The sequence below is a fragment of the Dermacentor silvarum genome, chromosome 2 (genome assembly GCF_013339745.2).
Source record: "Dermacentor silvarum isolate Dsil-2018 chromosome 2, BIME_Dsil_1.4, whole genome shotgun sequence".
Classification (NCBI taxonomy): domain Eukaryota; kingdom Metazoa; phylum Arthropoda; class Arachnida; order Ixodida; family Ixodidae; genus Dermacentor; species Dermacentor silvarum.
This window is the reverse complement of record NC_051155.1, coordinates 170,322,411-170,341,222: the sequence shown is the minus strand read 5'-3', so window position 1 is coordinate 170,341,222 and position 18,812 is coordinate 170,322,411. Positions and strand designations below refer to the sequence as shown.

Genomic DNA, 18,812 nt, shown 5'->3' with positions numbered 1-18,812 from the left:
CAGTGAAAAACTGAAAAATTATCCGTAGGCGATTCCCTGGCATGAACGTCTAAAGTGGCCATTGCTATCGAGCCATAGAAGCACCGTTTCAATTTGTGGGCCAAGATCTGATAGAGCTCCTCGTGGCGCCCTTTTAGATTTAATTAGCTATTTAGATTTAAATGACTAATTGTAACGGACACCAGCAAACACATTCCTTGAAAAGTTTGCCAAATTTATAATGTAATTTAAAATAAAGGTGCATATTACTTGGCCCTAAAAATGCTGTTCATGTGTTACAATTGCAACAACTGGTGTATGCGAGTCACGTATCAGACAGAAGCATATGCATTTAACGGCCAAATACTTGTCTATATCAGAGAAATCATCATCATCATCAGCCTATGTTTACGTCCACTGCAGGACGAAGGCCCCTCCCTGCGATCTCCAATTACCCCTGTCTTGCGCTACCTGTTTACAATTGCGCCTGCAAATTTCCTAACTTCATCACCCCACCTAGTTTTCTGCTGTCCTCGACTACACTGCCCTTGGTATCCATTCTGCAACTGTAATGGTCCACCGGTTATCCATCCTACGTATTGCATGGCCTACCCAGCTCCATTTTTCCTCTTAATGTCAATTAGAATATTGGCTATCTCCGTTTTCTTTTTGATCCACACCGTTCTCTTCCTGTCTCTTAATGTTAGGCCTAACATTTTTCGTTCCATCGCTCTTTGTGCTGTCCTTAACTTGTTCTCGAGCTTCTTTGTTAACCTCCAAGTTTCTGCCCCATATGTTAGCACCATGGTAGAATGCAATGATTGTACACTTTCGTTTTCAATGACAGTGGTAAGCTCCCTGTCAGGATTTAGTAATGCCTGCTGTATGCACTCCAACCAAATTTTATTAAAGTCATAGGCTGCACTAAGTGAAGAAGAATTCAGCAGCAGCTTTTAATGCCCATGACGGCTGCCTGAAAGCACTTCCAGGAGAGCGAGAGAGTAATTATGAGAAAAGCTTGAAAGTCGCACTTCCAATAGATGTGTACATATATGCAAGCCCCCCATGTTCAGATGATCTTGATATAGCTGCAGGGCGCTGATTGTGGGAAGGACCTAACCCACTGTGTAGCTGGCCAAATCTTTAGCTAGCTTATGTAAATGCATTCTTTTCTGCTGTCCAGTGTGTTACGATGGAATGAACTAGCAAAACGTTCAAGGTTAACTAATGCTCACAAAGCTCGTGAAGATATAACATAGTCATTTGCTAGTTTGTTCCTAATTTAAGGTGCTGGCGCAGAGAAAGTCGCCGCTCGCGCACGCTAGTTAAATATTTGGGCGGCTGTACATGTTCTCATTCCTTTGGACAATGTCAATTGCAGACCGTGGGCATTCTACTCCAGTTCCTGCCAAGTATTAAGTGCTCAAAACTGCATTGCCTGTTATAGCTTGTTTCATCAAAAATGTAACTTTTTACTGGTAATTAGTTACTGAAAAAAGTAATTGAATTACAGTGAGGTGTTACCGAGTAAACAAAGTAATTGTTAGATTACAAAATTACCAAGAAGGTTAATTGATTTCAAGTGATTACATGTAACTCATTACATACAAGTCTGCTGCAAAGACACTTAAGCCTTCATTTCTGAACTTGTGTCCAGGAGTATGCATGTCCTTCAAAGTGACATTTGCATTAATTCCCTCTTTGTGGTGCTCCTCAGCATTGCCTATTTCATTGCATCTCTTGCCCAGTCCTTATGATGCATTAGCAGATATACATGCACTTAATTGCGCAGTGTCTCTAGCGTGGCTTGTGGGATCGTTATGTTTCCAGTTCTGTTCCTGAATAATAACTTGAGCCAAGCTGCTTAGGGCCACCTATCTGTGCATACAAGCAATGCTTTGGCTCATACCACATGACACAGCTGACTAAGAGAGACAGAGAGCTGGGATAGGACAGGTAGGAAGGTAACAGGCTAATCCGTGGCCTCCGAGATTGCAACAGCGCACCGTTGGCAAAGATGCACTGGTGTGACCTCGGAGGCCACAGCAGATAGCACTGACGATGACACGCACTTCAACTTTATTGCGAATGTTCCTTAAATAAGAATTCCACATTCTGGCGAAAATTTACTTGCAAATCTAGACGTTCTGCCAAGCGGACTATTTTTTACTGCCAAAGTTGCTAATTTTTGTTTATTGCAATTATTTTACTGGACTATCTTGGAGCTGCATTTTGCATAGAAAAATATGACAATTATACCAAAACGTTGCTTTTGGTCCGCTTTCAACACCGATTTCCACATGGAGGTCATCCACGTAACGATAAGACGTGCATTTGTGGGCATTTTATTTCTTTATCATTTCAATTCTTGTTTTTATGCGACAGGAATTTTTTAATTTGGACCCTGCGCCACGTTGAGTATATGTATTCCTGCCGTGGCACCACTTCAACGCAAGGAGGGGGGGGAAACCATCTGTGTCGGTGGAAAGCCAGTCCAATGGCAATCCTACATGGTAACATACAACTTTTATTTTATTTCGAGCAGATAAAACAAAAATCATTCGAGACCGGTATCAGTTCCGTTCCCTCAGGTGTGCTATTGAGGCAGGCGTTATAATAGCACAGCAAATCGCAGTATTTAGTTAGCCAACTCATGCAAGTTTTACAAATAAAATTTAGCAGAAATCTTGAGAATGCAGTCAGTTGGTGAAAAAAACTAACGCTGAAGAGAGGTCAGTGGGCGCGTGTGACCTATGTTGCTCTGTGCAAACGAGCCGTAAAGCCAAGGTTTGGTGAATGTACGTGGTTCGAGGTTTGCATTGCAACGCCAGCCACAGATGAATATTGAAAGGCTGGAGCCTTGCGGCTGAATGTGTTGGCAACAACAATGAGAAGAGCCGCGCAAAGGGACCTCGAGATGTTCCCTTAAATGTTCCAGAGAAGACGGACTGACGGTGGCACAGAAAAAGGAAAGATGTGGGGAAAATATGCCGTCTGCTGTTGGCGTGGGCCACGAAGGGGAGCACTTGGCAACTGTTTTCACACTTCACCGATGAGAAAATTTTCACGGCGGAGGCCCGTCACAACACTCGGAACTTGCTCCAATGTCGGAGCTTGATGATGCAGCCAGTATGACAGTTTCCTGAAACTCCCATCCAGTATCTTTCATGGTTTGAGCTGGGGTAACCACTACGGGCCGCACTCGATCTTGTTTTTGTGCCAAAAGACGCAAAGATTGACACTCGCACACATACCTAGAGTTATTCTAGAGCATCATTTGCTGTCTTGGTCCCAGTCCCGCTTCGGCAAGCAGCCTTTGCGAGCTGCGGTGCCGCCCTGTTGAGAAAGCAGAGTGGCGCCATCAGCGGTCATCAGCACACCAGCGTGGGGGCCCTGAAAGCATCGCTGGAGCGAGTATGAAGAAAACCTCGCCAAGATATCCTTCGGGCCATGATTGAAGCATACCGAGAACGTTTAAAGGCAGTGAATGATCAAGGCCAAGGGTGGACATATTGAACAAAATGTGTTGTGTTGCATTCCTAATATATTAGGTAAATGCTGCACACAAAATTTTCTGATATTTTTTGATTATCAACCAAAATATTAAGCATAAACCTCATGACAATATTTATGGCTCATCCTGCAAAGTGTAACTCTTCCTGATACTGTAAGACCTTTCGAACAAACCATTGTATATCATCCCACATTGCAGGCGGGCAATTATGTGTTGCGCACTTTTAGTGCGAAGCATTCTTTGCAAACTTCAGTTGTTTTGATTGTATCTATCTTTCTATCTAGCCTCCTACGTCGTGATGCCATCGTGGTCGTTTCTTCAACCGGATATATATCAGAATAGGTATGGGGTGGCATGACATATGCATGCACACGTAACATGAATGACATGTCATGACATCAATGGCATGACATATTTGTCATGGCATGTATGTAATGACATAAGTGGTATGAATGACATGATGCCGTCATTAGTCATTTCTTCAACTCAATGTACGGGGTGATTATTTTTAAGTTTTCCGGAATGTTTAAAGATCGCCTGTCGCAGATAGCATATTTCTTGTCCTTGAGCTGGATGTCTCGAAGAGGCGGAAATTACTGGTACGAGAAATTGAAACATATTCAGCTATTTAACCGAAATTCACTATTTAACTTCTTAATGAATTACCTTACGGCACATAGTGCAATTTATGAATTGTAGCCGGTGAGATTGAAGGACGTATCTACTTGAAATTAATTTCCAGGAGGACTCCAGTTTCGAGTGCTAAAGTATGGGACGAAATACATGGGCATTCCAGTTACCTTTGTGCTCCAATGCATAAAAGAGGGTGTTGTGAAAAAAGTAAGTGGGCAACAGTACATTTTTATGGACACATTGAGGACGTATATCTAATTAAGAAGTTAATTTTTAATTAGCTGAACATGTGTTTTAATTTCTCATGCAATTAATGTCCACCTCTCTGAATAATCCAGCTCAAGTACTGGAATTATGCTATCTGCTGCAGGCGTTTTTAAAACTTCCAGTAAACTTCAAAATTGTCACCCCGTATATCAGGATATGACCTGACATGAATGGTATGCGCATCATGACACGAGTGACATGGATTTCATGACATGTCATGTGCATCATTACATGAATGACGACGAATGACATGAGTGATGTGACATGCATGTTATGAATTGCATGACATGACACTAATTACAAGACACATGAGCATGTCATTCTCGTCATGTCTTGCCACACATCCTGATGCATATCCAGTTAAAGAAATGACAATGATGCCATCACCTCATGTCATTTATGTAATTCATGACAATCACATTATGACATTTATGTCATGGATATCCTGATATATAACTACAGTTAAACCTAGATATAACTAAATTGACAAATTCCCGAAAAACTTCGTTATGAAGAGGATTTCGTTATATGCAGGTTCGGCACGAAAATTCGAAAAAGAAACGCTTACCGTATTTATTCGATTCTTACCGATGGCGTCGTAGCGTCGTGTAATTAAGGGGCAGATATACTCCGACGTAGCGTGCGCGCGCGCGCGGCACGGCGACGTTACGTCGGCTGAAGCGCCACCCTCTACAGTCCGACGGCTCCCGACCGCCGACGTGACCGGCGGCTCCTGACGCGCTTGGACGTCGTCCGGCTCCGAATAGAACCGCCTGCATTTCGCGCCGACCGCGCCGAACACGTCAGCACCGAGCGCCCCCTCTAGTCGCTGTAGCTACTCACCGCCAGTACAAAATGGCCACTTCACACGAAAACGCGCACGAAATCCGCACTACAGTGCCTAGAATATATATTCTAGGCACTGTATCCGCACGAAACGAGGGAGACACTCCACAGGCACAGGTCCGTGTGGCGAATGGAATTGTTTCGCGGGTTCACGACAGATGGCGCGACGTTCTGCGCATTAACTGCGCATGCGCTTCTCCAGCTGCGGCCGCTGCGCCGCGTCGGAAGTGGTTGCACTGTAGAGAGCCGGACTTGCGCCTGGCGCGGTGTCGCCGACGTGACGTATCCGACCACAACCGCCGCCCGCCCGCGCGCCGAGAACGTCGGAGTATAACGGAGCCTTAAGGCCCGTTTATAGTCCGACGTATCAGCGCGCGGGCCAGCGTCGTTTGTGGCCAGTCGCGCTACGCTGGTTGCGCTGCGCCAGCCGAAACGCCATTTCCTCTATACTCCGACGCACGCGCCGTCGGCTGTTATCTTCAGAGCATGCGCAGAACGATCCCAAGCCCACGCGCCGCTTTGAACGGCTGTCTGCGACCGTCGCAAAACGGCGTGGGCGCCTTTATATTTTCGGCAACATCAACTGGAAAAGGAGAGTGCCGGCTTGGCGGGCTAGGCCAGCTGCAGCAAGCGGCGGGATCAGGTTTGAATGAAGGGAGGGGGAAAGGTCACGCCCGCGGCGGCAAGATCGCCGGGTCGAGGGATGCAGGCCCGCCTCGCGCACGCACGCACACGTGCGCTCGCTCTCGCCTCGCAGTCGCCGTGAATCCGAGCGCGCCAAGCGCGACGCCGCCGCTTCTCATTCCGTCGCGGCGGAGAAGGTGCTTCCGGTTGCAGCTCGCGCAAAAATGAAAAAAATTTGGGGTGAAATCTCTGTCGGCGGGGAAAATTCATTATTTTGAGGGGGTCTCCCGCTGCCAGTTCGTTACGTAGAGGTCTCAAATACATGTGCTTCTATGGAGTAACGGCAGGGAATAGAAAAACTTCGTTATATCCAGGAATTCGTTATATGGAGGTTCGTTATAAGCAGGTTTAACTAGTTAGGAAATGGAACTGACATGAATGACAGCCTTGCCATGACATGAATGATATGCCATGCGTGAACATGTTATTCTTGTCATGTCTCGCTACACATCTTGATACATATCCAGTTAAAGAAATGACCACGATGCCATCATCTCATGCCATTCATGACAATCACGTCAAGACATGCATGTCATTCATGTCATGGCTATCTTGATATATAATTTGTTAGAAAATGGAACTGACATGCATGTCATTAATGACATGATTCCCATGAATGTCATGACATGCGTGACAAGAATGACGTAAATTCATATGGCATGCATGCACAGCATGACACAACCATGACAAGAGCTTATGCTGACCAGTGGGCCAAGTGCTACTTTATTTGGCTTAATTTTATTGGAGAATACGAGCAAAAGTAAAAAAAGATTTCATAAAATCACGGACAGTAAGCTGCACTTTGCAACGCCGTGGCCCTTTCATACTCTTTCCGAGTAGCTATAATTATAGAGCAACATGTAGTAGATTGGTGTTGCCATCTGCCGGTAGGCGGTAAACAATAGCACGAATAGCAGCGGTAGATGGCGGCACGAGACCACTTTTTACAGTAACGATCGCGGAACACAAACACGGGCAAGAAAGGAAACGGGACCTTTATGTCGTACGGGTGTTAGTTCTTTTGTCTGTAATTACCAGTCCACGTGTCTGTACGACGCGTCCTTGTACGGATGACAGGTTTCCTGGCTTTCCCGTTCTCAAAATATAGAAAGCGTGATAGTGGTGCTACATTCGAGAGCTAACATCAACAGGTGGTGAACCCAAAATACCTCTTTTTCTTTCTGTCTTTCTTTCTTTCGTTTTCTTTTTAAAAAATGGCTTCACGGTGAGCAGACACGCTCGAAATGCGTGTACAGAAGATATTTTATTTTCTCAGCCGACAGAAAATAAATTATCGCTTCAACCCAACGCACATGCCAGTATAATGTACCGTGGATGGTGCTTCAGTACATTCGCCGATGCGCTTATCCGATTTGCATGTATATATACGTGATGATCATTTGTAAGTTTTCCGCAATTTTTAAAAAAACTCGTCTGTTGCAGATAGCATAATACTAGTCCTTGAGCTGGATTATTCAAAGAGGCGGACATTACTTGCACGAGAAATCGAAATACATATTCAGCTAGTTAAGAAATACAATTAAATTCTTAAATAATTACATTATGATACAATTTACGAATTGTACCCGGCGATCTTGCAAGGCGTATTCACCTGGAATGAATTTCCAGAATGACACCAGTTTGGATGTATGCGCCATCAAACTCGCCTAAAAATTCATTGTTGCTCCACTTACTTTTTTTAACAAAACGCTCTTCTATGCTTTGAAGCACAAAAGCAACTGGAACGCCCATGTATTTCGTCCAACACTTTGGGAAATAATATCTCGAAACTGGTGTCATCCTGGATATTTATTTCAAGTGGATACGTCTTGCAAACTCACAAGCTACGATTAGTAAATTGCAATATGTGCCTTAAAGTAATTAAGAAGGTAATCAGTTAATTTTGTTATTTAGTTGAATATGTGTTTTGATTTCTCGTGCTAGTAATGTCCGCTTCTTCGAATAATCCAAGCTCAAGGACAAGAATTATGCTATCTGTCACAGGCGATTTTTAAAAAATTCCGTAAAACTTAAATATGATCGCCCCGTATAGTTGCTGTGTGGTGCTGTAGTATGTAATTTGCCATTATTTCATTACAGACGCTTTATAGATCCAAAGGGGTCCTTGGGCCCCACTTTCCCCTATTTGAGGCTACCCTCCCTATTGAAAGACTACACGCCCCGCCCTGTACCATTATCTTATATGGTCATATCGGTTTATATTTATATGGGAGCAAACGAGTTTTCATATAGGAACCCGTATTACCATAGATAATTATGCACACCATACGCATTTAACATACGTTTTCTTTTCTTCTTTTCAATAGGGTATCCGCCCGTGGTACATACACAGTCTGATGCAGACGTTCAGACGTTGAAGAAGCTTACCTTCCGTCCAGGAAGGAAAAAAAGAAAAAGAATAACTTGCTGCAGCCTATTAAAGTCAAACATTCATTTCGGCGTGTGTATGTGCTTTTGTATACTTTCGAAACGACCCCTTGCTCCTCTTTTGAGTGGACATTACGTGTATGTCTCGAAGGCAGTTGCCTGCCTTTGTATACAATGTTATCCACGTGGTGCAAGCTCAGCGCAATGTATAATGTAGCATCTGTTGTCTCAAATGCCATTCTTGAGACAGGCCGGCGCCGGGGTTGCAGTTGTTTTTCATTTACATTACATAGAGTTAGGCGTCCCCCGGAACAGGAACTGTCAGCGCTGAAATGTTCAGCTGTACGCGCGGTGCTTCGGGCTTTTTTTGTGCTTAGTTGTGCCGTCTTGAACGAAAGCATATTCCGTAAGCTTTGTTACTTTTTTGCTTTTTTTCTTGCTTTGGATTTCGCGACGTGTGCACTACATTTGGGTACAAATGTGGTTATGATATTATTTTGATCTCCTATTTGTAACTTTCGTTTTCCTTAATTCTGAAGTACAGGCAACGAATCTTTCTTTTTAAATAATTTACATATGAGTAGGTATTTTGTTTGTATGGAACGTGTAACTTTGTTGACGAATTAAATGAGCTTTACGGAAATTCGCAAAATTGATCAAATTTACAAAAGGGATGGTCGACACCTACTTAGGAGCACAAGTGAAATCCACACAAGCCCTTCGGGGAGGGGGGAGCTACATCTGTTGGGAGCTGATTTTATTATTTAGGCTGTTATTAAATGCGAAGCATTTCTTGGCGAACATTTGCTACTTTGACAGTATCTATCTATCTATCTATCTATCTATCTATCTATCTATCTATCTATCTATCTATCTATCTATCTATCTATCTATCTATCTATCTATCTAGCCGCCTACGGCTTTGTGCTCTCATGGTCGTTTCGTTAACTTGGTATGTGCTAGAATCGGCATACTATGACAAGAGTATATGACAAACAAAAATGATATGTCATGAAGTGAATGTCATGACATGCATGTCATGTAGGTCATGAAACAGCCGCCTACATCTTGGTGCTCTCATGGTAGTCTCGTTAACTTGTTAGGTACCAAAATAGGCATGGTATGACAGGAGTGAATGATGAACATAAGTGATAGGTCATGACATAAATGTCAGGACATGCGTGTCATGTAGGTCATGACAATGACCCAGCGACAAACATTAACACTCAAAAACCACTGAAAAGGGTTCGGACGTGGGAACTAAGTGAAGGAAACACTAAAGGATGCTGGTAGAACTCATAGTCATGACCATGACTGAGCAAAAATGGCAATGACTCAGCGGAAAAAGATTAACACATAAACCAATGGAATGGGTTCGGTTGTGGTAGAAAGTGAAGGAAAAAGCGACGGTCGAAGTCATAGTCATGAGCATGACTAAGGCTTTCGTCTTAAGGTCTCTCAGGCATAGCTAAAGGAACTCCTGAGGACGCATGACATGAATATGATGACATGCGTGTCATGTAGGTCATGAAACAACCGGCTACGTCTTGGTGCTCTCATGGTCGTTTCATTAACTTGGTAGGCTCCCCGCACACTGCTTCGCATAACATCGATTCCCACAGAGCGTGGGATCTGCCGGCTTTTATCATTACATTTTGAAGAAAGAAATGCACCAAGTTTACAGCTGTCTGACTTAGCATTGAAAGGCGTTATCACAACTCTGTAAACTGATATAGTAATCTGCGAATATGACTTTCACAAACAAAACTCACGTAAACAGTAAGTAGAATTTAGTCTTTTATTTTTGCGATAAACTTCATTGACATCGGTTCGGTGGTTTTTTAATGGGAACGTTTCTGCGTTTCACATGTATTGGAATAAGGAAACAGTTGTGATGTGGCCCTAGCTAAAGCTTCCTCTTATAATACAGGGACTGAGCCTTCGGCGACCGGCCGAAAGGAAAGGGGTATAGTCGCTCTGACAAATGAGCGGTTCTTGCTAGTAATTTGCGAGCTTCTTGTGGATTTCTTGTGAGTTTCTTGTGAGCTCTGTTTTCTTTGCAACCTCAAACATGGCTTGTTCTGTTGAAAAAAAAAATAATACCAGGTACAACGCACATCTTGGAATCTTTGTGAAGTGAAGCTTTTGTGAAGCGGTTAATGAAATGCTATATTAATCTGCCCATTTATTTCCTCCGTCCTCGACGTAACGGAAACTGGTGCTCGCGCATCTGCTCTCGCACACCCGTGCTACGCAATGTCACACACGCGGTGATCGTCTCAAAGAGCCAGGTGGCGTTGATGCGATAGAGGTACACGTACGATTGTGGCCTAGTGGTGACTAGAGCATCGGACTGCTTTTGCTGGGGCACTTAGGTTAGATCCCCACCACGTAATTTTTATTTTATTTATTTATTTATTTATTTATTAGTTTTAGTGTGAGCTATTCGGCAAGACAGCAGCAGCACACAGCTGGGAAATTCCGGGAGGGTTCGTAAAGAAAGCTTGCTATAAAGGAAATAAAATTCAGTGGCGATTTAGGGGTAAATGCGAGAGAAGTGCGCGCTAGCATTACGTCGCACCTCTTTGAGGTCCCGGATGGGTGATTTAAACCGCGCTCACCGCATTGCGAAGAGTTCAGAGCTCACTGGACACACGTCCTGCCTTTTCGAAGAAATGAAGTGCAAGTGCAGCTGACGGTGGTTCGGAGCAGACCACACACACACACACACACACACACACACACACACACACACACACACACACACACACACACACACACACACACACACACACACACACACACACACACACACACACACACACACACACACACACACACACACACACACACACACACACACACACACACACACACACACACACACACACACACACACACACACACACACACACACACACACACACGCACACACGCACACACACACACACGCACGCACACACGCACGCACGCACGCACGCACGCACGCACGCACACACACACACACACACACACACACACGCACACATACACACATACATACGTTCTTCTAAGCTCTCCCATTCCTATTGCTACCTCTACCACGTGACTGGCTTCCCACACTTCGCACACATACACTTTTTTCCACTTTGACAATCATAATGCTAACACAATAATATCATGCAGGTCTCTCGCACTGTGGAAATCGGTGTTCACACACGTGATCGCTTGCGCCTGCCAAATGGCGCGCGTGCCGCCACCTCCCTTCCCTCCTTCTTTCTGTCCTCCTCTCCACATTCCAGCCAGTGGTTGAGGCGGCCACCGGTATGTTACATTTTCTGCGGTCCCCCCCCCCCCCTTTTTTTTTTATATAGCCACCTCCCCCTCCCCACCCCCACCACCACCGACCACAGCGTATAAACCCGTCGGGCACCACAGTGGAAGCAGTTTGAAGATATATAGAAGGCGCTTTTATGCGCACAATTACAAGGATGAAACGCGGCTCCCCACATAAATAATAACACGGTGATTTTGAACATTCTGTGTACGACTGCGGCGTCTAACAAACGGTTTGCTGATATATCCGCTCGAACCCGTACATTTGGCAACACTGGTGATAATGTTGAATAAACTTTTATTGGGCCCAAAATATATTAGTGGTGCCCACAGGCACCAGACGGGGTGGTTCCCTAGTTACGGGACCCATATGTTCCCAGCAGCTCCTGGCCCCTGTCCATCAGTGCGAGCTGAATCGGTAGGGCGGGGCTGGATAACAAGGTCTCCCATCGCTCAAGGGGTTGGCAACACTGGTGGTGCGAGTGACTTATCTCGGAAAAGGGTAAGTCACTTGAAAGCAGTAACCATACGCTAGTGAAAGGAGTAACCATACGGGTGCCTCGGCTGGATGCATATGGCCCAGAGGGTCGTGTTCGCTGCATCGCCAGATGGGATTTCGAGACTACATGGAACAAGTTTTCCGCTTGTGGTAAAACAAGGAACTCAGTTTGCTAAAGTGAAAGACAAAGAATTTACTGACAAGAAAGGTACGCAAATTTGGTCCGAGTCCAGGACACTCCCGCGGCCGCTTAGGACCGAAAAGGGCGAAAAGTAAAGAAATAAATCAGCAGAATACAGCGATTCCTCTGGGTTCACTGCGACAGCAACACGCTGTCGCTGGGAAAACCGTTTTCAAGAACTTATTTTCAGTGCACACACCATCCTCTCTGTATACGCTATAGAAGTGCCCGTTGTGGCCTCCGAAGTATATATGCACAGACACCACCACACGGAAAGCCTTCGTGACGCCCATGCGCAACCTGGCACAGATAACACAATTAAGCGCGACTGTTTTATGCGATAACCCTGTGGTTAGCGCATCCGGCTCCCAAGTGCACATTGCCCCAGGGGCACGAGTTCAACTCACATTTGCGTGGGTGGGGAAACATTCACGCGCGCAAGCGCCTATTTGGCTACGCAACGAGTTTTGGTGACGTTCGTATGTAACACGTACCTGTCGCAACATATACTAGGCGCTCTGTGTCACAGCCTCTGGAATTCCCACGAGTCTACTTTGTGTACGTAGGTAATTTATCGTGATTCATTCTTTGAGTACACAGGCCAGAGACGCACTCACTGGCGCTGCCCTGTAGGTCAAAGTTCCGTGTTGTATAATATAGGGTGTTTTCACCGGCTACCGTTAGCCAAGCTGCTCAAAACACACACACACACACACACACACACACACACACACACACACACACACACACACACACACACACACACACACACACACACACACACACACACACACACACACACACACACACACACACACACACACACACACACACACACACACACACGTGTGTGTGTATGTGTGTGTAGGTGCATTATATATTAAAAAACGTGGTGAAAGAAACCATCTTAAGATGCGGTGTTCGGTGGTCAGAGGTTGGACGACCGAGTGCCATAGGTCGTCTATCTTGTGTCGCGTTCTTTTTTTTTTTTTTTTTTTTCTCAACAGCTTGGCTAACGTTAGGTGGGACGCATGGTATGAGCCAGTTAGCTGGGGCTCGGAGCGTCGAATGCAGCGCTATAAATTCAATGGCGGTGGTGGTCTTCGCTTCTAGCTGCTATACCGCAGTAAAATAACGCAGAAGGATGGCGGGTGAGATGACCAGATCGCGTTCAGTATAAGATATATCGCGCCCGGTATGAGCTATGAACTATCGCGCTCAGTATGGATCCTTCCAAGAGGGACTCTTTCTGAACACCACAAAGCTATATACGACAGCTTACTGCTCTACCTATTCAGGAGCGAAACAATTCACCTGATCTAGGTATCTCGCCGGAAAAACCACTGGGGTTGCCTTTTAATTTAGTAGTAGTGATTTTATTGAAGAAAAATGACGCTTATTTCTGCTGCCCAATAGGGAGCACGGCGCAGCGTCAGGGGAAGGGGAACAAGGAGATAAAGATGTTGAAAGGAAGGGAAGAGAAGGAGAAGCAGCAAGAGTCTCATCCGATCATGGAGGATGCTGGTGATAGAGGCGGTGGCCTGCTGCGGGGCGAGCGCTTAGCGATGGGCGGTGATCCCGTTCAATTCCACAAACTCCAAGAGGCTGTGGAGAGCTCGGAGGTGGGGAGGCGACGGTAAAAGGAGGTCGCTGGTTGTCGCAGCAGGTAGACCCTGTTGTCTGTAGGCAGTGATGACCCTTGAGTGGTCCTGTGCCAGCGCTGGGCAAGCGCAGAGAAGGTGCTCGAGGATCTCGGGGTCGTCGCAACGTTCGCAGGCCAGTGAGCTGGAGCGTCCCTTGGCGTGCAGCCTGCGCCGCCGTCCAGACACAGCGCGTGCGCAGGTCGAAGCAACGTTGCGCGTTCCCTCCTGGTAAGGCCACCCTCTGGAAGTAGCCTGGGACCCTTGCCGTTTGCCACTCTGGCATCTGGGTGGACGGTTGCGAGCAGTTTTTTTCAGGCGCTGCCTCGAAAAATCAGAGGAAGCGACTGCTCGTGTGAGCGGCACTTCAGGATGGTGGGCGGTTTTGGCGAGGGTGTCCGCTGATTCATTAGTCATTACCGGCTACATGGGAAGGCAGCCAGCCAGTGAAACGAGATGGTGACCCCTGCGGCAGCCGATGCTGAGAACTTCGAGCTGAGCAAGGCCCCCGTAAGCCCTTCTAATTTATGTACATATTTTTTAATTAATAAACGTCTTTCTCTCTCTCTCTCTCTCTCTCTTTCAGTATGAGCTACAACGTGCGATCTCGTGGCCAAGCGCTGTTGTAGGTTGGATAGTATCGCCGATTGGCGCCATCTTCCCGACTTGAAGGGCGAGGGTTCCGCTTTTATTTTTCCGGACATAGCCCCTTAATGCCTATTTTCGACCTCGCTCTCAAGCTTAAGAACGAAATCTTTGTTCTTCGAAAAGAATCTGAACAGAGCGGTGGCCACCTTTGTGCGATCTGGGTGCATTCATGCTTCTGGCAACGAAATCTGCTCTGTCACCTCAGAATTGCATGTTCGGTTTATCGCACCGTGATGCGTCGTCACACATGTTTCTGCATTACCGCTCAATGCCCACATTTGCCCACATTTGCCCTTTCGCTCTTCGTGTAATCGCAGTGTACGCAATTTAAACGTTGCTGCGAACTCTCTGTCTCTTATCTGCGATATTTCACCGGCTGAAGTACGTAGAACAATTATAGACGCATAGCTCGCACTCAAAGTGGCCACTGTATGTCATTATCGTTTTTGTGAGAACAAAGTAGTATTGCGCATGAAACTGGGGTATGAAGGGGCGATGTTAAAAAGCAAGAACAGCAGAACACTACTATCGCGCTCACACTGAGCACTGAGCGCGATAGTGCCATCAGCACAAATTCAAACGTGAACAATTTCGAAAACTACTGCAAGGGGTTGTTCCGTTTCCGGATTCACCTGCATTTGTAACAGTGGCGTAATTCAGGTACCAAAAAGTACACTTGGAACTACTCTGTGCTTATAAAACCAACTAACTACATTTCACATTCTGATCATTTCTTTCCTGTCTGCGTTTGAATTTATGCCGACTGCAAACGGTGTACGACAAAGCGTCTTTTCGAAAGCCGCAAGTCAAGCACGAAGCTGCCAACTAAACGAATGAAGCTTCCTATACACCATGCATGATACTGGTTCAATGTATCCGAAACACGATCTGTCAGACAGCGTGCTCGACCCCCCCCCCCCCCCCCCCCAATCGTGCACCCGGTCACCTTCTACTTGCACAAATGTCTGACGCAACAGAAACCGCAGAGCATAAAAAAATATCCCTGAAAACGAAAAATGCAAATGGAAGCAATGACATCTTTCCTGCGTTCTGCGATAAAAAAGAAGGAAATTAAACTCCCTCGACAGTTCGTTCATCAATTTGCAGAATAAGTTGCGCTGTTCTGACTATATGCTCCAGAACATACTTTAACGCGTTCTTATCTGACGTCAATCAGAGACGTTTTTAGCCTGACGTATCCAGAGGAAAGTAAGACTGCGAAACATTCTCTTGCTCAAGGTCTGACTGTCATACAGCCCGCATTCGCCGATCCTACTGTCCAGGATGATGAACTGCTAATAGCGTACTGTTTCGTACAAGCGGCGGTCTTTGTCTGTGATGGAACGCTCTTCTTTCTGTCTGACCACCTGCGATTCCATTTATGCATCGGCCAAAATGTCTGAACGCTAGCTATCCCATCCCCCATTCTATGTGCCCCATCGCAATGTATTTACGCTTTGCCCTTTTTATATCCTATTGCGCATCACACACAACACTCAGTTCATTCGATGCTTTTCAGGTTCTGCATGGTTTTTATTTATTTATTTATTTATTTATTTATTTATTTATTTATTTATTTATTTATTTATTTATTTATTATTTATTTATTTATTTATTTATTTATTCCTCTCTCGACTGCATGGAAGTCGTCATTATTAGACCGTGGAATTCCAACCCTTCCGGCAGATGACAAAACATCAATTTTACCGCACGCCACAATGGTTGGCTCAAAAAGAGGCTAGTGCCATCGACCGTGCGTGCCGATCCCATTTGTGGCGAAGCGTTCAAAACCGGAAACGGAGAGGATATCCCTCGTCATTTCAGTGACTGCTTCCAAACTGTTGTTGAGGTTCGTTTCTCCATAAGCCGCCCGCAACGCGTTTGACTATAGGGAGGTTCGATCATGCCTTTGATTTATCTCGCGCACATCACGCATATGGGGTATGCAGCTCACACACGCAGCTAGCTATAGGCGCGCTTCCCATCTCTAGGAAACAAAGCTGTCCCTGCACGTGAGCGACGCGACTGCGCTTTCCCCAGTGAAAATGCGAGGTCTGTTTATCGGCCGCGCAGGGAGTAGCACGCAGCGTCACGAAAGCTGCGGCCACGCGCACTGCATCGCCGAACGGGGGATCTGCGAATATATAGGAAAGTCGTGCGCCGGGATTGTTGCACCTCCTGAATTTAGTTTTTCACTATATGGAACATCGGCGACCCGTTTGGCGCGGATGTTCTTAGCACTTAGAGGCGCTTATATATGAAATAACGAAGGGGTACGTTTGAATACCTTTACGCTCCCCGTACTACATGAAGTGGCGGAACTCCGCCGATCCCGATCAAATCGTACGACCTCGCTTCTGGAGTGTTGCACGCAACGATCGAGCCTCGATCAGCGCTCGGAGGCTACCCGGATTCACGCTTCAACTGGCTGCGCCGGAAACAGGAGCGCGTGTGTACGCAGCCACGCTCGCCCACCACACGTGCTTTCCATGCCCAGAGCCCTTGCCCCAAGCGTCGCGCGGCGTCGGTTGCGACAAAAGCATTGGTTAAAGCCAACCAGAGGCTGGTTTTACGCTCGTTCCGACCCCCCAAAGCCCTCGACCGGCCTGGCACGCTATACTGCGACTCAGCGTCAGCCCAGAGCTGGCATCAGAGAACCAAGCGTCGAGCATGGGCTCTCTTGAACACCTTGCCATTGCTCTGGCGGTCCTGATCGCTTCTGGAACGTGGAGTCATGCAGAAGCTGCCGCTATGCCGGACCGAACAAGGTGGGTGTTGACCACGACTTTGATGTGCTGATCAAGTGCGCACCGTTACATCAGTGAGACATAGTTGCATGCGCAAGGGACACACGCATCTGCACGCAGAAGCAGAATTTAATTGTGGCATGCTCCTGTCCTTTCGCTATGCAGTTCTCCTTTGATACATGAGCTCCGCACTCTTCCCATCTTCCATTCGTGTGGCGCATTTGCCTATTCTTGCCGCTAGGCTGTTTCTTCTTAAGTGCAGCTGACTGCGCTAAATTGTCCCGCTCACATCAGTTCAGTCTAATTTACTGCCCTCACACCTACGCCATGAAGTACAGAAAGATAAGATAAGAGAACAGAGAGTTAAATTGCCATACACTTGCACAAGTATTATTAATAGTCAGCCTCGCAAAAGGTGCACCCGGGATGCATAGAGAAGGACAGATTATACAGGGTGTTTCAGCGAACACTTTCAAAATTTATTTAAGGTTGCCTGTGGCAGATAGCCCAATTTATGTAATGAGCTGGTCTACACGAGGAGGCGTACATTACTTGCACAAAAATTGAAATGAATAATCGGCTAATTAACAAACATTCACTAATTAAGTTTCTAAATAATTACCCGATGGCCCATATTGCAATTTACAAATTCTAGCTGTGGAGTTTGCAAGGCGGATCCACTTGGAAAGAAATCTCGGGATGACACCAGTTTAGAGATATTAATTCCCGAACTTTGCGGAGAAATGCATTGGCGTTCCAGTTAATTTTGTGCTTCAATGCATAAAGCGACGTTTTGTTAGAACCTAACTGGAACGCCGATGCATTTCTCCGCAAAGTTCGGGAATTAATATCTCGAAACTGGTGTCATCATGAGAATTCGTTCCAAGTGGATCCGGATCGCCTTGTGAACTCCACGGCTACAATTTGTAAATTGCAATATGGGCCATCAGGTAATTAAGTAAAAACCTAATTAGTGAATTTGTTAATTATTCGATTATGCATTTCAATTTCTTGTGCAAGTAATGTCCGCCTCTTCGAGTAGACCAGCTCATGAACTAGAATCTTGCTATCTGCCACAGGCAACCGTTAAGAATTTTTGAAAGTGTTCGCTGAAACACCCTGTATATGGTAGATGTTTATGCATGGTATATATGGTAACATTTCTGCTCGCCATTTCGAATGCATGTACCAAAATTTCCTCTTACTAATTAATCACCGAGTCGTTGCGGCTCTTATGTCTCAATTTGTTGAGGAAGTGTTGATCCATTTACATTCACCTCTTTCGTGTGGTAGTCGCGAAATGGCACTCATGCACACACGCTGCCTTCTTCAAATTTACGGACAAAGTCCATTGGATGCAACCTTCTTTTTTCTATTCCTTCTGGTCTGTTCTCTGCAACAGTACTCATGCACTGGTTCGGGTATCCGCGGTTTAGATTTGATGTGTTTAGTATTAAACGCAAGGACCCTT

The 18,812-nt window shown here is 45.8% G+C and overlaps 1 protein-coding gene across 2 annotated transcripts in view; it reads left to right on the top strand.

The window, feature by feature from the left end:
* The window catches only part of LOC119442101 (transcriptional coactivator YAP1), a 189,800-nt gene that overhangs the window by 165,319 nt on the left and 5,669 nt on the right, over nt 1-18,812 (top strand). The window contains exon 8 of one of the 2 annotated variants that reach the window (XM_037706837.2): nt 8,251-8,383. The exons of the other annotated variant lie outside the window; for it this stretch is intronic. Within the exon in view, the coding sequence (XP_037562765.1) occupies nt 8,251-8,301 (51 nt within the window). The 3' untranslated portion in view covers nt 8,302-8,383. Of the gene's footprint in view, nt 1-8,250; nt 8,384-18,812 lie in introns of those variants that run through there. 2 annotated transcript variants of the gene reach the window in all.